We start from the raw sequence: 23,832 nt of genomic DNA on the forward strand, positions 1-23,832 counted from the left end.
GTTTGTGTTTGTTATTAACAGTAAAGTGTTTCTAAGAATATATCCTACACCCGCATATTAATGAAATTAGCGACTGACTTCATGGAATCCCAGTTTATTTTTCTTAAGTAATAATATTAAAAATAGATCTGTTTAAAAAAAAAACGGAACTACTAAAATTGTTAACGAACTTAGTGTTGTAGTAGTTTCTCTTTCTTTGTTTGCGGGTTCGAACCCCATAGATCTTATGAGTCATGCCCATGTATGTGATGTATACTACCATTATGTAGTATATATTTAGGAATAAACAAATTTAGTAATGCATAAGTCTTCAAAATATGGGTATTCAAAATTCAAAATAAATATTTTATTTATCTATTGTAGTTCAATAAAAAATATAACAGACTCTATGCGAAAAAACATTTGAATAAAGGAAAATATTACTCAAATAATATGTTTTACAGACGAAAGTACTTAATTATAAAATAATGACTAGGGCAAATAGGCAATTTATTCAAATCTAGCCCAAAGTCGAGTGACGACCTGGCAACACTGATCTTGTGACGATTAACTGCATCTTAGTTATATGACAATAATGGCGAAACAACTAGTATCCAATTATCATAGCCACAACACAAACTTATTAAAAATAAAATTAGTGACAACTGGAAATGGCGCTCAGATTTTGTCGTAAATAAACTTTCATTTCTATAAGTAATTGTCTGAAAATGCATATAAAACAGGTAAATTTATTTGTGTTTTTTATTATAGAAACTATTAAGTAACATATATGTCTTGTAGAAGTGTTACTTATTGTTCTAGTGTGGTATGGAATCTACGTGCAAATGTTATTGTTTTTACAGGTAATTATTCAGGGTTTTAAGAGTTACCGCGAACAAATTGTGGTGGAACCATTTGACAAACGCCACAACGTTGTAGTTGGCCGCAATGGATCAGGAAAAAGTAACTTCTTTCATGGTTAGTATCTACTTTATTTGGTGTAAAAATGTATTTACATTTAGGGATCTCATGTCTCATTTCTGTATGAGTACCAAAGAAAAAGTAGAGAACATATTATATTGTAGATAGCTGTACCATGGTACTTGCTATAGGGTCATAAACAGTAGTTATTACTTAAAACTTTAATGGTTAATTTCCTAATGTTATTGATATCATTATAAGCTTTTCTTTTTACAAATAATCACCTCAATTGGAGGTATAGTATTATATCAATAAAATAGTACATGTTTAGCTTTAGATTATATTAAAGAACAACTACAGGCAAACATTTCATGACTTTCATGTGACTTGTTTATAAATTAAACCACAGAGTGAATTTAATATGGATGTATACTCTTTTATTTAAAAAAAAAGGTTTGTTTAATATAAATTACTTACTCATTAACTATTGTGAATATTAGCATTTCTACTTTTTCTATTTTGAACTCATACAGTTTACCAAATATCTAAACATAAACACATGACAATAGTAATTTCATTGCTTTCATGTTTTATTTAACAATATCTAAGTTAAAGCTGCCAAAAAGGAAACCTTTGTTCTGTTATGGACTGTATATTGGTGAACCATCATTATTTCAACAATTTACTGTCCATAAAAATCATCGTAGATATGATACAAACTTTCACATATTTGCATCATATGTACAACATATAACAAATTGTTTTGTATTATATTCAATGCAGTCCTGAAAGGACTTCAAAACAGCATTAAAATTGGATCCCTATTTTACCTAATAATTATTAGTCATTTATTAAGATATGCTACTCAATAGCACTTATTTTGTTCCAAAAACTATCAAACATACACATCACATTGTATTGATTTTTCAGCTATACAGTTTGTACTGAGCGATGAATTCTCCCATCTGAGACCTGAACAACGGTTAGCATTGCTCCACGAAGGCACTGGCCCCAGGGTTATATCAGCCTTTGTGGAAATCATTTTTGACAACTCTGATAACAGAATTCCTGTAAGTATTGATAAAACTTATGTTTATCTATGACAATAAATTATTCTGATATTTTAGACATAAATTGACATAATTCTCTGCTCTATTTGTATTATCATTGCCTCTATGCCATTACTTTGGGTAGACACAGTATGTAATTTTCTTTCATTAGTCCCTAGCCCTAGCCAGCCATCATCATACATTGTATCATACATATATCACAATTGTATCCTGGACTAAAATTGTCTATATCAAAATCTATATGAATGTTATAAAGTAAGAGATTTGATTTTGTAACATAAGCCTAAATATTTGCTCTGTTCCATTCCATAACAAAAGTTATTTTCTCAAGTTCAAATTGTTATCAAATTATAGTTTAATCTCACTAAGACAAACCTTGCTTAAACGAGATAAAGCCAGCTGTTGATTTTATTTATTCAAAATTGCATATCGCAATACTAGAATATAGAATACATACAAAAATTGCTGGAGCCATTGTATTCTGTTTCAAGATTCTGTCAACTGTGTAGTTTATGATAAAATTATTTTACAATTTTTACAAATTTTCACTGTAATTATTATAATTAAAATGTAAAAAACAAATAGTACTACAAAACATTCAGTTTTTATAATATTTTGTATGCATCTGTATTATATAATTCTCAAAAAATTGTTTACATTAATATATATGTTAATTTATTGTTAGTGTTATATTCCTTATAATTAATTCTATAAATTATTATTTATAAAATTGGGTTGTAAAGTAAAATTAAAGTGAATTCCTTAATCATAATCAATAATAAGTGTTTGTTATAAATGATTGCAGATTGAAAAAGATGAAATTTTTCTCCGACGAGTTATTGGATCAAAAAAGGACCAGTTTTTCCTTAACAAAAAGGTGGTGCCGCGTTCCGAAGTCCTGAATCTACTAGAGAGTGCTGGATTATCCAACTCAAATCCATACTACATTGTTAAACAGGGAAAGGTTTGTTTTATTTACAAAATATCCTTAATTTTTATAAATGGTATCTAGTATATCTTTGAGATACTTTACAAAATTACATAAATATGATTTAGGACACATTCAGAGGGTTTTCATACCGTGAGATATGTGTTTGGTGTAAAAATGAATGTGGCTTTAGTGGTTGCAGCCTCTAAGTGATAGGATATAGGAGAATTAGTGTTATTATTACTAATCAATCGTATTTTTGTCTACCCCAAGTTATAATAATAAATTATGATTTGACTAACCTAACCTAATTCATAAACTATTGTTCATGGATGGCCTATTTCCCTTTTTTCTAATTTCCCTTGGCATTCAATATTCCATAGCAGTAGCAATTATATTTAAAATATTAATTACTGTCATTATTTATAAATTGTATGTAGTCATTTATATACCTATTTTTAAAGACTTAAGCAATTTAATAACTTTTACAGATTAACCAAATGGCCATAGCTCCTGATTCACATAGATTGAAATTATTGCGAGAAGTAGCTGGAACTCGAGTATATGATGAGAGAAGAGAGGAGTCTGTTACTATACTAAAAGAAACAGTAGGAAAGGTAAGACATTAATGGAAAGAATATTTTGGTTTATTATCTCAAAAACTATATAAATCACAAAGTGATTACTCTTACTTTAATCATATTTCATTATAGGTCGAGAAAATCAATGAATTCTTACAAACTATTGAAGAGCGCCTAAAGACATTGGAAGAAGAGAAAGAGGAATTAAAAGAATATCAAAAATGGGATCGCTCTCGGCGAGTGCTCGAATTCATCATACACGACACAGAACACAGGGAGAACAAGAGAAAACTTGAAGAGGTAATATTAATAATAATATCTTAGGATAATTTACAGCGCCATCTTGTTCCAAGCTAAGCAGAACTTGTGTTATGGGTACTAGACAACTGATATAAATGCATTGATATATTTTTTTGGAAAATACATACATAATATACATAGAAATCACCCAGATCAATACAAACAATCATACTTTGGACTACAATTTGTCTGTACCGTGCGAGGAACCAAACCTGCATCCATCGGAAAGGAAGATGGTGTGCTAAATCACTAGACTACCGAGGCCGTCAACTGTAAAGTGCTTAAGTATCACAAATAATAATTTATAGCGTGACAAATTAAGTCTACTATGGATATAAATGAGACATGTTTGATAACTTTCTAACTAGGCATCGGTTCTTTTATTCAGGAAGTGCGAGTCTCTCAAATGTAATCAACCGTGATAAACTCGTGGGTGGGTCATAAATAATTAAATTCGTAGGACTTAAATTAGAGATGATCCTAATGTTTAACTTTATTGATGTAATTTAACTCTTCTTATTTTATTTAAATTGAAATCCTATTTTAGTTAGAAAAAATGCGCTCAAACAGTGGCAAAGAACAACAACATTACGCTGATATGGTGAGGGAAGCTCAAGAGCATGTTAGAGAGGCCAACAGGTATATTTATTATTATTAAAAATTGTTATACCTAAGTCAAGCTAACCATCAAATCATAAATTATCTGATTTATTAAAATTATTAGTTTTGTTTAATACAACAATAAATTTTGTGTATACTCATTTAAGAATGTCAAACAAACAGAAGTTTTAACATAAATTTCATATAACATTTTAATATTCTCTTATTTTTTTAAATGTTAATTAATAAGTTTCAATAAAAATTCAAATATAAATAAAATTAATTCAATTTGCCTTCTAATGTAATTTTATATTACAACTTTTATTTTTTATAATTTCCATCAAATTCATAGTCAATGAGTACTCAGTTCAGTATTATTTGCATAGGAAATTGAAAGAAGCTCGCAAAGATGTTGCAGCTGCTCGAGAAGAGAAAGACATACTGTCCACAGAACAACAGCAGTTGTTAAGAGAGAAAACTAAACTTGAGCTTGGCATAAAGGATTTAACAGATGATGTGGATGGAGATAATAAGTCCAAGGTATTCTTTTAATTAGTTATAATTTTTTCGTATTGTTTTTATATAATAGAAGTTATAAATCCTGCTGGGCAACAACGCAATAATGGTGTGAAAATTAGTAAGTTTACTCTGGTGACTTAAGTGAAAGTATGTTTTGATACAACTATATAATTTTTAAAAAATTAAGAAGTGAGAGTAATAATAAATTATATTTTTTTTATAATATAAAGTCGCTTTCGCTGTCTGTTCACTTAGATCTTTTAAACTACGCAACGGATTATAATGCAGTTTTTAGAGTGAATGATTTAATGTGAAGCTGGGACGGTAGCTAGTTAAATATAAAAAAGTCTGTCAGCAATATGAGTTTGATGAATGTAGAGAAAGTAAAAGATGTATGTATGAATCGTAGCATTTAGTGTTCCATTGACTTTGTCTACCCCAATGGGAGACAGGCGTCATGACATACAAGTAAAAGACGTGATTTAGTATATTTCATAAATCATTCTTCAGAATTAAATCGGGTTTGTGAATAAATAAGAAATACATACATATGAGCTAACGAACCATTATTCTTAAGTTACTTTTTTATTAGTGAACTACATTATTCTTAATTCCATTTTTATATGAATTCTTTGTAACAAGCAAACTAAAACATGCAAATTATAAGTTTTATCTCATCATAACTATTAGAAAAATAAAATTACTGTTATTTTGTACTACTACATTTGTTACTAAGTAACAATTTATTTTTAATGTATAATATTGAATTGCAGTATTTAAATACACAAAGGCAAAAATCATATTTGACAGGAACGCGCCGAAACTGAATTAACACGGCTGAGACAACAGATTTCTGAAAAGGAACGCGAATTAGAAGAGCTGAAGCCGAAGTATGAAGAAATGAAAGCTCGTGAGGAGGAGTGCACCAGAGCACTGGCATTGAACCAGCAGAAGAGACAGGAACTGTATGCGAAACAAGGCAGAGGAACGCAGTTTACTTCAAAACAAGACAGAGATCGCTGGATTGAAAAGGAATTGAAGTATGTATTTAACAGGGATGTTATAGATATGAAATTTCGGATATAGGAATGATTATTATACCGGATACGGATACGGATGCGGATATGAAATTATTTCGGATTATCCGTTAGTTTCGGATAATTTCGGTTACTGATAATATTTTTTTAAGAATTTCAAAAGTAAAATACAAATAGCTAATAAAATGGTTACATAACATGTCTCAATTAGGCTCCGTCCGTATCTGATATTATCCGAAACTTATTTCGGATTCGGTTACGGTTACGGATATTTTATTATATCGGATATCCGATAGTTTCGGTTACGGTTACGGAGCTCCTTAACATCCCTGGTATTTAATATTTATTTTATTTATTTTTATATATTTATATAACTTCAATGCACAAAATACCAAGGTAAAAGTACATATGGCGGACTTAACGCCTTACGGCATTTTCTACCAGTCAACCACAGGTTGTGTAGAGAAACTGTAGGCGGTGCAAATTTAATCAATAAGTAAATTAAACCTATGTCATAAATAATATATATTTACTAAACGTAAGTACATGTAAATATTTATATTGTTAACTGGGTCTTAAATGGAATCATTTCATGGTAAACAAAGGTCACCTCTCGCGACGTTTCGACTAGGTTGCACTAGCCATGGTCAGGAGCTGTCTCAATGTGGTTTACCACAAAATTATTCATGTTAGTAATCATATTTGTTATTTATATTGTTAACCGGGTCAGTTAACAATATAAACAATGTTAAATACGGAAGTATTTAAATTTTCCTCTAGTTTTTATGTTAGAATCACATTTATGTGTAGCAACAACGTTATCTAATCTATACATATAAATAAAATTAGAGTGTCTGTTTGTAATATTGAAATAACCGTTTTTTACTACGTGCATATGAATATTAATACGGTACATACACCAGAATAATAATTTTTGCAATTTTTGTCTGTCTTGATGTAATAAGGAGTAACTTAGATTATCTTTATTTTAGGGGAAAAAAATCCTGTTTAGGGCTGTACTTTTATGATTATATGTACCCTAAGTGACACTAATAAACAAATTTGTACTAGACTGAATTTATACAAGAACTGATTTCTGTAAGCAATCTTAATATTAGTCAGACTTTTGTCCGCATTTAGCTTCTTGTCTGTGCCATTGTGCGTGTATAGTCCAGACTACTAGTAGCCAGTGAAACTACTAACCTTCCAGCCATCTATTTAATTTATAAATTCGCTTCCCAAAATATTTATGTATCTAGCATAGTTCATTTTTTAAGCTTTCGCTTAAACAATCATTAATACGCATCACGGTATTTCCTAAGGTCTCTAAGCAAACAAATAAAAGACAAGAAGGACCACGAGAACAAATTACGTGAAGACCTACGTCGCGATGCCACAAAACTGACCGAACTGGAGAAGAGAATAGAAGATATGACAAAAGAAATGGAGCGGCAACGTGTGGCTATTGATGAACACAACAAGCAGTATTATGAGTGCAAGAAGAGGAAGGACCAAGAACAAAGTGTTAGAAAGTGAGTAAGGTTCTAATTTAGACTAGTAACATGCCCCGGCTTCGCCCAGCTAATTATAATTTTATAAATTTTGAATATGTAGCTAATGTCACTCTGCAGTTATATACCTTTCTAACAGTGACAGATTTTTTTCAAACCAATGCACCTCAGAGTTTACTTTCCTCATGATAAAAGCTCTTTATCTGTATATATTTATATCATGTTATTATATGACAAAAAACAACGAAATAATGATTTGATGATGAGTTCATAATATTAAGATATTTTGATTATATAAATTTAATTAGATTTGATTTTAAAATTTTTTACTTGATGCAATTTTGTAGTAATGTGTTTTTAACAGTGAACTATGGCGTAAGGAAACTACATTGACCCAAAATTTGTCGTCATTGAAAGAAGACTTATCCAAAGCTGACCAGGCTCTTCGTTCTATGGCTGGAAAGGTAGTATCCAATTTATAATTATGTATTATTTTTTATAATAATAAATATAAGTATTTTGTTATGGATCGTATGTGATTAAAAATTCCACTCATGCTCATTATTCTTATAAGTTTTGACCTATGTCAATTTTCTACATTTGGTTTGTTTACGTTTTTCTTACAGCCAATATTAAATGGAAGAGACAGTGTACGTAAAGTACTAGAGACATTCCAAGAGAGAGGTGGGGAGTGGGCCAAAATAGCTACCCAATATTATGGCCCTGTTATTGAGAATTTTACTTGCGATAAGACTATTTACACTGCTGTTGAGGTAAATCTAAATACTTGGTAGGATATTAATTGAATATGTTTATTTTTTTAAAGTTTTTATTTATATATTTATTTATTATATAATTGTCCTCTGGAACATATAATCTAAAGCAGTTTTCTATACAGTTCTCCATCAAAGAAGTTCATATTTTTTACATTTAAAAATGATATATAAAAATTTAAGATTCTATGATCAAATTTACTAAAACCTTCGCTGACCTTCTACTCTCGCTTCAAATAATAACTTTCACCGTTGATAAACAGGTAACAGCTGGCAATAGGTTATTCCATCATATAGTGGAGTCAGACACAGTGGGCACAAAGATATTGAAGGAAATGAACCGACAGAGCCTCCCTGGAGAAGTCACGTTTATGCCACTTAATCGGTTACAAGTACGAGACATGGTTTATCCTAATGACAATGTGAGTAGTAATAATTTAATAATATCCTTGGACAATTCACACAACGCCGTCTTGTCCCATGCTAAGCAAAGTGGTATAAATACTATTTTTTTTTTTGTAAATACATAGAAAACACCCAGACCGATACAAACAATCATACTCATGAGTACAAATCTTTGTTGGTGCGCTAAACCACTAGACCATCGAGGCCGTCGAATAGTCAAACTATGTTCGCCCTCTTGATACAATCTGAACTTGCTTCAAATTTTATCAAGATCCTTTCCTTGTTTAGTCGTGAAAAGGTACAATATTAGTATGGATTTTAGCAGACAGATGGACGATATAATGTTCATTAATTAATAATTACAATTACAGAATGCTATAGCTATGGTACAAAAGCTGAAGTACGATCTAAAGTACGCCAAAGCTATGAAATATATATTTGGAAAGACACTCATCTGCAGGAACTTGGAATGCGCCACAGAACTCGGCAAACAATTCCACCTCGACTGTGTAACTTTAGAGGGAGATCAGGTAACTGAACAGAAGTTAATTTTAAGAAGTTAATTTTAAGAAGTTTTAACTTTCATATAATAAGTATAAAAGTGGCGCCGGTGTCAGAGAGGTTGAAGAGTAGTCGTCTGTCATGGTATGGGCATGTAAAGCGTAGGAATGAAGAGAATATTTTAAGGATGGTATATTACAAATGTAACGTATTATTTATATATCGATGGTTATAAAGGGCAGAGGTAGGCCGTATATATATATTTATATTAATTGGATTTTTTTTATGAAATATGATATAAAAAAAATATATTAATGGAGTATAAATAAAGAGATGACTCTCATATAATAAGTATAAAAGTGGCGCCGGTGTCGGAGAGGTTGAAGAATAGTTGTCTGATGAATTGAAAACATTATGCCGACCCCAAATAAATGGGATAAGGAAGAAGATAATGATTTATAATAGGTTCAAATGAAAAAATCATGAAAAATTGAAAATTTGTAACTAGAAAGTTTATAACCAAGATTCAAAAAAATTAAATTTTTTCAAATATCTCCATAGATTATATGTGTATTTCTATGTAATCTATAAGTTGTAATCATCTATATATATAAGATATGTAGATATATAATATTGATTAAAAATAGTTATATATTCAGCTTGATTTTGACATCACTTTCACTGAACAAGTAAACTAAATCTGTAAATTAAGTCCTTACATATGATTGCCGTTTTAGTCTATTGCACATCCAATTTTGAAAATTAACATATACTTTATTCTTTTATGTCAATCGCAGTAGCTTAACAGTTTTCGGCCATACTTCCCCTATATACACACATAAACAGACATTGCACTGTTTTCGTTTATCTACAAAAATTAAAAATACCTTACAATTTGTAGGTATCATCCAAAGGGTCCCTCACAGGTGGTTACTTCAATCAGTCGCGGTCACGTTTGGAGATGCAAAAAACTCGTTCCGAACTTATGGAACAGATAACTGCACTCGAGCAAGAATTAAGCACGCTCAGGCAAGAGTTGGGCAAAACTGAAACGAGCATTAACAGCATTGTTTCTGAGATGCAGAGAACAGAAACTAAGCAAGGAAAAGCGAAGTGAGTTCATTAATAAGTTTAGTATCTTCGCAACTGACATGTCTTTTAACTTTTAATAGCGAGGACTTGCTAGTAGTTTGCCTTTGTACCTCATTATTACCTATTTCAGCCGCCAAGCAGCTTGCTTGCCGCAGTAAGCTGTATTTCGCTTGAAGGATGCTAAGGTTGTGAAATTACATGTATACATAAGTCTTCAGGTATACATTAGTGGTGTCACATAATAACGTCATGTTTGTAGTGATGTTGATGTTTATGTATAAACCATAACCATATATATGCTATAAACCATAAAACATGTAATGATTTTTTTTTATGTGATACTACTTATAGTTTATATCAGTAATACTGAGTTAACTTTCCTGTGTATAAAGCTACATAATAAATAATTATATTAATAAAACAACAATCTTCCAGAGACATATTTGATAAAGTGAAAGCCGATATACGTTTAATGAAAGAAGAGTTGGGATCCATAGAACGGTTCAGGGGACCTAAGGAACGGTCTTTAGCACAATGCCGTTCAAGTTTAGAGGCCATGCAGGCAACCAAGGAGGGTCTGGAATCTGAACTGCATCAGGTATACCAATAATATAACAATATTTAAAAGATGATTTGACATCTATCGTTTTATCTCGGATTTATTTGGTTTTTTTTGTTGCAAATGATATGATAAACAGCAGTCATGTCAGTTAGCCCATCGTGGCGAATTCACCAGGAATTAATTGCGATGCTCTCCAAGGTGGGACCGCGGGATCACTATTCCCAATTCATTTGATAATCACCTCCCATCCTATAATTAGTTCATCATTGAAGAGTGATTTAGAAATATAAATGGACACATAGTTTTTATTTCGCCAGATTCCAATAACTATTAACAATAACAATTCCAATAACTAAGCCCCCCTAGGGTTAGTACTATAGTACCATTAGGCTACAATACTCAAAATATTTATAACTCAATGTATAATACTCAATAATAATATTAATGTCGTATATAGGAACTAATGGAACAACTGTCAACTGCTGATCAAGGGAAAGTGGACGAGTTGAACGACGCTATACGGCGCCTCACGCAAGAGAATAAAGAGGCGTTCAGCGCTAGGATGAATCTCGAGGCCACTAAAAATAAACTTGAGAATTTACTTACAAACAACTTAATAAGGTAAATATTATATTTTAATTGACATATTGGTAAACTTCTCTAAACGATTCAATTGTTAAAGGTTCGGTTTATCAGTAATTGGTAGCTCTCTTTCTCTCCCTCTCTCTCTCTCTCTCACACACTTATTAATGAAAACCTCTTTAATAACAAATTCGATTATTATTAAAAATACTTTTTCTCTTAAATGGTCTCTTTACTCAATAGACGTAAAGATGAATTAGTTCAAGCTCTACAAGAGATCTCTGTAGAAGATCGCAAGCGGCGGCTAGCTAACAGCAAAGCGGATCTAGCAGCAGCTGAGAAAAGGATTCGACAGATCAACAAGGAGCTAGAAGAAGTGGAACGTAAGGTGCAGGCCGCCGTAAAGAACGAGAAAGCGCTCAAGCTGGAATTAGACAAGTGGAGGAACAAGGTAAGATTTCTAAATTAGTTGATTAGTTCAATTCCTTGGGTTATGTATCTGTCAATTATTAAATAATAAATTTTACTTGTTAGTTACTTTGTACATGTATGTATATACTGTGTCCTCTAATTCTGCCACTATCAGCTATCCAAGTTGTGTAACCATTTGAAAAAAGAAAATAGTGGTAATGAAATTATAGGGCACAAATTTTAACAAATTGGCTCTCAGAAATGACTACGTATGAGAAATAAAACGGAAGCCACACTTTTTTGTGACGTCCCTAATGTTGCTTCTGCTACTACTTTAAATTCGTGTGTAAGCTTATCTCCCATTCTATATCCTTTAAAAAAAGTTGTAGTATTTTTATGAAATGTTAAGTAATTATAATAAGTATTTTTTTAGGAAAAAGAAGCCCAAGACAAAATGGAGGAAGATGCTAAAGGATTGGAAAAGATGGCCTCTAAAGAAGTGTTGTTACAAGAAAAAATTCAGGAATCTCTAGATAAGATCGCGGCTCTGGGAACGCTTCCTAATGCGCCCGAATTACATTCCAAATACCAAAAGATGTCGTTGAAACAGGTGACAATACCATTTGTGATTTATGCTTATCATATCCTCCACCAACGATGCCCCAATGATGATCAGTAGTCTATTAAGAAAACAATATACATTTCATTTTTAAAATTGTAGAATTGCCAATAGGTACTTTACCTGTTTAGAACTAGTAGAAAATTCTTTATTCAAATATACTTTAATTTAACATGTTTGAACAGTTTTTGAACGTGTGAACAGTCAGACATATTTTTTTTACCTACCGCTCATTCCAAAAGCTACCTCATCACAAGAAGAGCAAAGGTGAAACGTATGTGTTGCTCTTTTAAAAATTTTTGTAATTTTACATTTTAAAATTGAAATGTGTGAATATAAACTATTAAGTAGCATTAGGATGATTAAGGATGCTGATTTTAAATTAACTCAATTTTATACAGTTATTCAAAGAACTGGAGAAAGCAAACCAGCACCTGAAGAAGTACAACCATGTGAACAAAAAAGCCTTGGATCAGTTCATCAGCTTCTCAGAACAAAAAGAAAAACTTTACAAACGGAAAGAAGAACTTGACATTGGGTAATGTTTTTAATTTTGTTCTTAAAACTCTTTTTTTATGTATATTATGTATTATACAAAGTATATTTATTACTATTTTTACTACTAGTTTGAAACCCTATGTGAGGTCTCTAGGTTTATTAAACAAAAAATAACTAATATTGTAAACTGGAAGTTTGTGAGTGTAGATGGTGGATGGATGGATGGATGTTTGTTACTCTTTCACGCAAGCTGACGGTCCAACTGATGCTAAATGATAACTGTCGCCTATAAACATGAACAGCACTACGGACATCACGTTTAAATTTATGCCCCATGTGTTGCTATTCTGGAGGTCTACGATGCAATCCGCTTGGTGGCAGAAATAAGTGAGACTGGGTTATCAATGTACAAATGTAACTATTTTTTAAATATGAATTGTAGAAATTAAAGGAAAGGTGTACTTTAAGAATAATTTATTTCTTAGTTTGAGTATAAGAAAATAAGTTTTATACTTATGCTAAGTCTTATAATCTATATTCTTTATAAATATTAGTGTTATAGTTATAAACTGTCATTAGTACGAACACGAACTATAGGTTTACAAGACTTGTTTAACGTGGGGAAAATTCTCATGAATACCCGCCCCAGGGGAGGATAAACAGGTACTGCTGGACTCTTACCAGCTAAAAACCCCGCGGTGATCTTTCTCTTCACCTATTGGCAGAGTTACGGACATGCGTAAACAGTCTTCTGCAACCCCATCAGGACAGATTTACAAGCCTAGCTAGTTTTGATAGAACTTTTGTACTCTTTGTATTCCCATTGGGGTGCAATTATACATGTTTTTACAACGGTGGAAACCAATTCCATACACCATATACCATGACATATGGCGGAAGATAGCTGACATTCTAGCATTTTTACGGTATTGTAAGTAAGTTAAACTCTATCTAATAAATATAAAATTATACACAAATATTTTTTACGTTGAATGAATCTTAGTAATCTACATATATTTTTAGTGACATGACCTGCACATGCCTATTCATAAGCACAAACATACACTTGTAAAAAAATGTTATATAATAAAACAGTAATTTATATATATAAAAATATATAGGATACTGTAATAATTAATATATATTAAAAGGAGTTTTTATTTTTTTGTAAAAAAAACGAAACTGTAATTGTGATAAATTGTTCTTTGAATAAATTAACACATAATTTGTGGTTTCTAATCAATAGTAGAGTTGCAACGTCGTTTTTTCGCTCCACACTTGATTATATTCTGTATCATCTCTACAACCAGTCCACTATTAATCCGCCAACATTGAAACCTTGCAATGGCCTTGATACCGTTTATCCATGTTTGAAGTACAATTGCAAGATGAGTTTCGCTTGAAAGAAAGATATGGTGTCTGTGTTAGTGTAATTGTGTCTTAGGCGACGATTGCCACTTGCCGTCACCTTGTTTGCCATTCAGTTACACATAAAAAAGTCAGCCCTGTTTACTTGATTTTCTTACAGGATGTCGTAACTGTTTATGTATTTGGCACTTTAAAATACACAACTTATTTCATTAACTTTACGATGATTTAAGCTAGAACTTAAAATTAATTTGTACATTTATAATTAATATACTATAATCTGATGACATCTCGATGTTATGGTTATTTTTAATCTAGTCACATTAAACTGTTAACCTCATATGACCATATCCTATATTACCAACCTAATTAAATTTACCATGACTTAAGCTAGAACTGACAATAAAATTAATTTATACATTTATAATTATTATATTATAATCTGATGTCCAGTCCACGGTCTTGACATCTCGATGGTGTGCATATTTTTGATTGAGTCACATTTACGTTTAATCCCATATGACCATATCCTAGATTCCTAGATACCGCTCCGGATATTTTGTATTCTGCATCACACATGTTATTCTAGATGTAAGTCACAACTTTGTCCGTATTTTTAATAAAGTTCACTTTGTCACTATTTTCAAACTGTAACACTTGTTCAATAATTTTCAAGATCACAGTTTCTTTTAAATCGGGAGCATATAAATAGTCCAAATGATTGTAACCTTTCAGATATTCGTACATAAATACATTTGGTAAATGTTTCCTCAATATACTTACATCAACAGGATCAGATATCCAGTCTTCATCACTATAAAACAATGCAACAGGCACAGTTATTTTACTAACTTCATAATCGGGCGGTAATACATCACCGTACAACTTCAAATTGCGTTCAGCACCAAAATCGTAACGACAGAATCTCTCCGAATGCACCAATTGACCGTAATGTAGAAATTGAAATGTAGATGATGCACTAAATGTATGGCCTAACATGACGGACAGCATTGTGCCATTTATAGACTTATAATCGTCACCTACGATTAAAGTTATATAATCCTTGCATTTTATGTTCAACACACTGCACACATAAGCTAAGACCTTGTTGAAAAACGTTGCACTTGGTACATACGTGTTGAAATTCGACAGAAGATAGTTCAGTATGTTGTGCGCTGGTGACAGCATCCTTATTAACGGTGATCTGACATGCGACATCCAAGCTATAGGTGCAAGAGAGAACATCATTTTTATCTTCTCATTATATTCAGGTCTCAGCGAATTCAACGCATAGAATGATGTTGTACCTTGAGAATGTCCTACATAATACATGTATTCTTTACCCGTTATGTTTAATATGTAGTCGATCATTTTTGTCGTATCGTATATTCCTATTTCTTCCCATGTGAACTCCCAAAACGATGGTTGTGTTGAATTAAGTTTTACATGTTTTGGAGCATGTTTGTTGCCTCTAGCGTTTCCCATCCAAACATCGAATCCGTAATCCGCTAGTATATAACTGAAGGCCTTATCGGGTCCCTGTATTACCCAACTATCAGATGAGTCCGTGATGCCGTGCATTAGAAACACAACAATATTGTTCTTCTGTCCGTCTTTTCCGTGTGGTATTCTATGAAAATTTATTATATACCCATCATCAGTAATAACAGTATGCTCTTCAAACGGATATCCGTATTTATACGCCAATTGCGATATATTTAAATAAGCGTCCTCCGGTACTGGCACTGACAAGTTTGATTGTATCTCGTTAATATTTTCAGTTGACAATATACTGAATATATCTTGAAGGTTGTTCAGTAAACGAGCGAAATCACTCATACTGACTGCATTCGTAACGGTGCTAGAGTATTCTATATTTGGCGACTCTATGCTTTTCGCATACCCCAAAGTCGTATGCGACAATATGAACAGAAACAAATTAAAATACATGGTTATATTTTTTTTTCGTTATCGTAGAGCGCCAGCTTTGAACGAATTGAGGCGTGTCGGTGTCGTTTTCATATTTATACATTTGTTTTAAACTGCTATTAGCTACACTTGTGTGACGCTTGAACTTATTTCTAATTACTCTATGAGATCTTGGCACCGTTGATTAACATTGTGCTCTAAATACACATTGAACTAATGACATTAATTGTATTGGTGTTAAGGATTCCCCCATGATTGATAAAAAAGTATGTTTTGCATTAATCATTATTTATGAATTATTTGTTCGTACCTGCGATTTCTTTCGCTTACTTGTTACCCGTCCAAATGTATCCGCTGTACTACATGACGATTAGTGAGTTGTTGTGTTTCTTAGAGGTACCAGATAAATACATTTTCGCATTTAATATTATAATAAGGATGACCTTTATAATATTATTCTGTAGAGTACTTTACCTGTTAGTAGTCATTCTTAAAGGTCTACAACATATTTTTTATGTATTTCTCGTATTATATATGTGTAGGTTTATTTCTTTATGAAATTATGTAAGTCAAAATTGTCTGTCATTAAGTCTACGTGATGTTTACAAATACTTTAAAGTAACATATTTTACTCAATCCAAAAATAATTCGATTTTACTATGGTATATTCAACGAAGACTAAGAAATTTTATTGTTTTAAAGTAAACTATTATTATTATAAAAACCTTTACAGAGACCATACAGCCAGCAAGTTAAAGCCGAGCTTATTTCATTTTTTTTTCCATTTCGGACTATTGTCACATTTGCTTAACAAATGTGACTATTCAAATTTGTCTTAAAAGGTCTGTCCAGCCATATGAAATCTTCACCAGCGTCTATAGAAGAAATTTATGTTGTTTTTGTAGTTGTTCCTCTAGAATGAATAGTTTCATGTCCCCAGCCCCTCTAGTAATGAGGGTCACAACTCTTAACAAGAACATGTTTTCTCAGTACCTTTTTATTCGCTCAGTACCTATTTGAATAAAGATTGTTTCTATTTTACTTTCAAGGCATTTACCTTTTTAACCACTAACCATCAAAAGTTGTAACGTCATCTAGTTGTTGTTTATATTTATGTCTTTTTTTCTTCTTTTCACAGTGGAGAGAAAATTCGAGAACTTATAGAAACATTGGAACACAGAAAATTAGAAGCAATACAGTTTACATTCAAGCAAGTGAGCAAGAACTTTACAGAAGTTTTCAAGAAGTTAGTGCCACAGGGCCGGGGCAGTCTCATTATGAGGGTGGCGACTGACGACGGGCAAGAAGTCAACGCTGATGTAAGTTATTGTATGCATTCATAGCTGTGATGGGTCTAAGGTTCGAAAAAAACGATCTGTTGCGACACTCACAAACACAAAAAAATATACATTATTAAATGCTTTCGGTGTATTATTATATTATATAAAGGCAAAAAAATATAACTATTTAACTAAATAATATTATACTAATATATAAATTTGGAAGTTTGTTTGTTTACTACTTTATAACTAGTAAATGATTGAACGCATGTTAATGAAATGCAACGTGAAAGTGGATAATATCACGAAACAAACAAAATTGAATTGAGTTCATACAAAGAGTGTGTGTAATTATAAATTGATATGTGTGTCTTTGACTAATCTGTATCAGACAATCGTCTGACAGATCAGTCGATTAATAGGACAGGTCTGCAATTTTGTTTTTATTTTTGTTGTTTTTACAATTTTGACAACATGATAGCACAAGATAAGACAAGCAGGTCAGACGGCCGATATTTAATATACATATTAATATAAATTACTATTCACTAAGAAAGTATTTTTGGAAAATCCCATGGGGTCAAGAAATAATGGCATCCACAATTGCAATTTTTAGCTTCTTTGTAACTGATCACAAATACTGTGTATGAAGGGTTCTGGGTTGTATTCTTGTTTGAAGGGTTAAATATCTTATATGATGATAATTGTCACCATATATTTGATTGAAGGAAGGGATTTCCCATACTTTAAAAAATAAATATAGAAAGACGGTTAAGTTTAACATTCATTTATCTACTATTCGATTTTCAATGTCAATGCCTAATTAGATGCATTGTTAGCCCTGTCACAGAATAATTAATAGGCCTCGTATTTTTAGATAGCGAACACCGAATAATCAATTCTTGTGTATTTTGCACATCGGTTGGTACAGTCTGCTAGGTAGGTATAATTAGGTGGTCATTGATATATCAAAGTATGAAGTATAACTTACAAATATAAAGTGTTACAAGTATAAATATAGACACTAAATTATTCTATATTAAGTATTAACAACATTAACAAATCAAGCACAAAAAGTACTTCAAAATTTAGTTACATTAAATAAAAAAGAAGAATTAAATATACTGTCTCTACATTATTCTGATTTAATTTAAACATATTATGTATCTTAGTTATGAGCAATTTCATTTAATAGAAGGAAGATTGTTAGTATAATTAAAATTTGTATAAAATTTTATATTTGTATACTTGTAATAAATTTAGCACATATGTACTTTAATAGATGGAAGATTGTTAGTATAATTAATTTTTTTTTTAATAATAAATTTAGCATATATGTACTATATGAAAGGTCTGTGTCTGTGTAATGCTATTATATAAAGCTATTTTATTATATAGCACACAGTAACTAATTATCTATGATGTTGTTTTTTATAAAAAAAAAGAACATGTTTTCTTGTAACATCTTGACTTAAGTTACATTCCCAGCTGATAATAGATTTTGCTTATTAATTGTGTGTGAGTATACGCGCGCTCTATTTATAAATAATCAATCAGCTCATTGATTATTTATAAATAGAGACGATTTACTTCCTTATTAGTTCTAAACAAAGGTAATGGTACAATTTTTTTATCAATATAGGAACCCTAAAAAGATCAAGCACTACCGGGAATTAAACTCGGCACTGCAAGGTTAGAAACTACGCACGTAGCCAGGGCCGCATAATTTTCACGGGCGGCGACTTTGAATTATTGATATTAGCAACTTTATACAAAAGTATAATAAAAATTTTACAAACATTTTTAATGCAATAATCGTCTAATAAATCGGTCAACTTTGTTCAAAACGAGAATCGAATTAAAGTCAATTTTATTTATTTGCTGTCGCTAAATTTAATAGCACTTACCAGACGTCGCGTAATCGATATTTTTTTATGTAATTTTGCTTTTTTTTTTTTTTTCATATGTTAATACTGTAGCTGAAACCAACACAAACTTTTACTTTTAGAGATTGTAAATATGAAATTCATTATTAAACAATTTTTTTTTAAACAGCGTGTATTGCACTAGTAAAACCAACTGCCCTACGTCGTAACGATATTTGAGAAAAAGTCGTCTACTGTACAACCTTTATTAACTATGGTATCACTAAAGTTGTTTACTGTGATAATAAAAATCGTAAGATAAAGTGTCCCTTTTGTACATTTGCCTTCCCTAATTTATACTAAGAACAAACTCGCCCAACTTGACCTTGGCAACGATAACCTACTGAGGAAAACTGGTCCTTAATTGACCTAAACCTAGGCTTTTAAATGAGGGCCACAAACTCGTTGACTTTGAACCATTATATCGGTTAGAACGCGTTAATTAACAATATGAGTTGTAGTAACTTAAACTGTATTACGAATTTTATATTTTCTTATGAGAATGTTATAATAATATAATAAAATCTCTAATAATTATAATAATAATACTTTAAATGCCAAATGTTAATAGGGTTACCAATATGTTGTAGAGATCCTCCGCATGAAAGCTGTGAAAATTATCAATATGTATACTAATACAATTTCTATTAAATAAAATCACTGTATTACGTAATTATATATTTAGTTATATTATTACATTTATGAATCAGGTAGAAAATCACTAACCGTATCGCAGTTTTTTCTTCCAATATATTTCTGAGAGCAGTATTTCATAGCAAAAAATATCATTAAATTTTTGAGAGCTATCCCGATAACAAACTAAAAATTAACTTAGTAATTGGTTTTAAATGTAAAACGGATTTAACAAGAGTGTTGAGTGTTAAACCTGACGTCAAATTAACAATACTAAAGGCATTGTCAACTCAACCTCATATGAGAACAGTGGCTAAGATATATTATTATTAATAATAATACCCTGGACAATTCACACAGCGCCATCTAGTCCTAAGTTAGCAGAGCTTGTTTTATGGGTACTAGACAACTGATATGAATACAGATAATTTTATTTATAAATAAATACAAAATATACATACAAAACACCCAGAAAGATACAACAATCATACTCGTGAATACAAATGTCTGTACCATGCGAGAGATCGAAGCCGTGACCATCAGAAGTAACGCGGTATGCTAAACCACTAGACCACCGAGGTCGTCACTATTAATTATTGAAATGTAATAATTTCAGCGAGCAAATGCAGACCAGTTCACAGGCGTCGGTATCAAGGTGTCATTTACCGGCGGTGAAGGCGATATGCGAGAGATGAATCAACTATCCGGCGGACAGAAGTCGCTCGTCGCGCTAGCACTCATATTCGCAATACAGAAGTGTGACCCTGCACCGTTCTACTTGTTCGACGAAATCGATCAGGTTTGTTACAAGAACATTAGGTACAGAGGTTTTTTTCTTAGAACCTTCATTGGAAATATTTTGTACCCGTTTTACGAAAATTACTTACGGAACAGTATGTTGGAACACTTAAGGTTTATATGGAGAAGCAGTGAAGTAATCTACCATTTATTATAATGCTTTATTAAAACGCTTAAAATATATTCAATAACAAAATACTCATTGGACACATACATATATTGAAAATTTAAAAAGATTCAATTGTCATAGATTAATTATCTATGACAATAGAATTTTGGTAAATTTCAATCTTATATAAATTATAAGATTGAAATTTATATTATCTGTCATAACCTTTATCAGAAAATGTTATAATTAAAACTTGAAGAAACAATATAAATGTTTTTTATATGATAGAGTCTAGTATACCACATTTTTCTCAAATTTCTAAACTCTATTGATCTATATCAATTCTAGGTCCAGAACATTTTCGATATCAATGCCATAGACTGATATTTATAATATCTCGTCCACAGGCTCTAGACGCCCAGCATCGTAAAGCCATCGCGAATATGATCCACGAGCTCTCAACATCCGCTCAATTTATCACCACAACCTTCAGACCGGAGTTACTAGAACACGCGCACAAATTCTACGGTGTCAAGTTCAGAAACAAGGTGTCGCACGTGGAATGCGTGACGCAGGAGGAAGCCAGAGACTTCGTGGAGGATAGTGCGACTCACGCGTAAATGAAGTTAATGTTATATTAAAAACAGTTAGTTTCGAGTTGAAACTGCCTTATTATAGTTCGAATATGCTATTCGAAAGTTGTCAATTTCCATTAAGATTATTCACATTTTTAGTTTAGTATTCCAATATTAACTTTATGGAATTTATATTTAAATTATACATTTTTTTGCTAAGACATTTATGTAATAATTTAATTGGAATTTCTTTACCAAAACCATACCAATAAATAGAATGACCGGGACTACGGTCCTTACGTAACATTTAAATATGAGATAAAACATACAGTTGACATTGTATTAAAGCGACACAGAATTATATTCATAATTTTAAGGTTACTGTTATATTTTTGACAATATAAAGATTTATCTAAAGATAACTAGTTGTATTGTATTTGCAAACATTCAATCTTCATAGGTAAAATTATCTGGTTAATAATGTTATTACATCATCGCAGTTCAAGTGAAGTGATTAGTTTCTCGTAAATTTCAAATTTTCTCACTGAGTAACTTAGATGTCAGGTACATTAAAATTATTACTTAATTGGATAATTATAAATTTACACAATTATTTTCGGTTTGTACAGGCAGTCCCATATCCTTAATAATAAGTATGGTTTTGTACCTATGAAACAAGATTAGAAGTATAAATTGTTGAATAGAAAATAATGTAAAGATTTCTAAGTTTATATGAACTATGATTATGATTGGCATCACTATGTAAAATCGATACGCAAGGCGAATAGTGACAAGAACTTTTGGCATTATTGTATTATTTTGGTAGATAGAGCCAATAATATGCATTATTCACTTATGTTTATTTATTGTTTACACAGATATCATATATGGGTAACATACATACAAAGAAAATATCACATTGAGAACCTCTTTTGTTCTGAAGTAGTCAAATAATAAACAGAATATGTATAGTAAAAGTAGAAACTGATTTATATTAAAAAGAAGCAAATGGAATATTATTTTATTTTAAAAACAGCAACATATTTACACATTTCAACTTAGTCGACACTATTCGGCTTGGGTACTAAAATATTTTTTAGAGTACATAGTGGTGCTAACATGTAATAATTTGACAGAATTAAAATTAACTTTTTTATAATTAACTTGTTTTATTTCTACAATCACAGCACAGGTACACACATAAAATGTGAGTATCGTATGGAATCGTATACCTACGGTCCTCAAGAAAGGGAGAATCCTCCGAGATATATATTACATATATATCGTCGAGTAATTTATTAAACAAAGGATTGCGTTAAATAACTCGCATCAAACTCCCATGAAATGGCAGGTACCTACTATTTTTTTCGTTACGAAAAAAGTAGGTTAAAATAGTCTAATACATGCAATAGTAATTTATAAGGTTTATAAATTTATGCTGCTTGAAAATTATTGATTTTACTTTACTGTTTTCTTAAGGATGAGGGAGAAAAAAAATTATACAATTATGAAGTCAAAAGTATTTATTTACAAGTCCATAAATGCCAATATCACGTGATCTTTTGATCACCACTCGAGAATGCTATTGCTTTTAATGTTCTACATTAACATTACGTAAGTACAATATATAGCACATTTACAATGGTATATAATATTAAAATAAGAAAAAAATATATTATGTTGCCAGATATACGAGTTCATTATCATTTAATATTTGTTCTATAGAACAAGTATATTCTTATAATAAACACTGGAATAATCCTTTTCAATAAAAAAATATTCATCAAATACTGTTGAAGATTGGCAATAAGGTAGTATCAGAAAAATACACATTAAATAGTTTCTCCTCCTTTTACAAGTTACAAACGAAAATTATAATTCATCAGAATAAAGAGAAATTTTTGATTACCTAATAAATAATGCAAAATTTATTATCATTGAAAATTACAATAAAGCACTTTATTGGCAATGAATACTAATAATATAGTGTATGTATTTATTGATTCATTTATACATAAAATTGTATATATATTGCAGACTTAATGCAGAAATAATTAGGATCAGAAATAATTTCAATTTAATAATTAATTAATTATTCATGTCTATATGTAATGATTATATATGTTTATTATTAACAGTTATACGGGTCGTAACACGAATATTTATATGGTAAATAAAATATTTACCTCTCAACGTTTCGTCTAGGTTGCACTAGCTGTGGTCACGCTGACTGGAGTAATAGCGAATGTCAATATTGATAGGCATTTGCCGGTTAGTTGAACAAACTGCCGACACCTAAGATAGTAAGAAATTACTATAATAACAT

At 31.1% G+C, this 23,832-nt stretch overlaps 1 protein-coding gene across 1 annotated transcript; it reads left to right on the forward strand.

Moving 5' to 3' along the window:
* The first annotated feature begins 614 nt into the window (after positions 1-614).
* On the forward strand, positions 615-22,640 carry LOC131850955 (structural maintenance of chromosomes protein 3). The gene is made up of 23 exons (XM_059201373.1): positions 615-722; positions 843-957; positions 1,831-1,970; positions 2,776-2,934; positions 3,390-3,515; positions 3,612-3,779; positions 4,327-4,418; positions 4,766-4,919; positions 5,709-5,938; positions 7,258-7,467; positions 7,811-7,910; positions 8,073-8,219; positions 8,483-8,641; positions 8,996-9,154; positions 10,027-10,238; positions 10,653-10,815; positions 11,237-11,400; positions 11,605-11,812; positions 12,206-12,382; positions 12,793-12,929; positions 17,325-17,505; positions 20,641-20,823; positions 21,339-22,640. Exons 1-23 carry the CDS (start codon positions 708-710, stop codon positions 21,549-21,551), a joined length of 3,612 nt encoding a protein of 1,203 aa, XP_059057356.1. The 5' UTR covers positions 615-707; the 3' UTR covers positions 21,552-22,640.
* Positions 22,641-23,832: the final 1,192 nt, after the last annotated feature.

This window comes from Achroia grisella, unplaced genomic scaffold (genome assembly GCF_030625045.1).
Source record: "Achroia grisella isolate CSIRO2021 unplaced genomic scaffold, CSIRO_AGI_Agris_v1 utg780, whole genome shotgun sequence".
In the NCBI taxonomy this organism is placed as follows: domain Eukaryota; kingdom Metazoa; phylum Arthropoda; class Insecta; order Lepidoptera; family Pyralidae; genus Achroia; species Achroia grisella.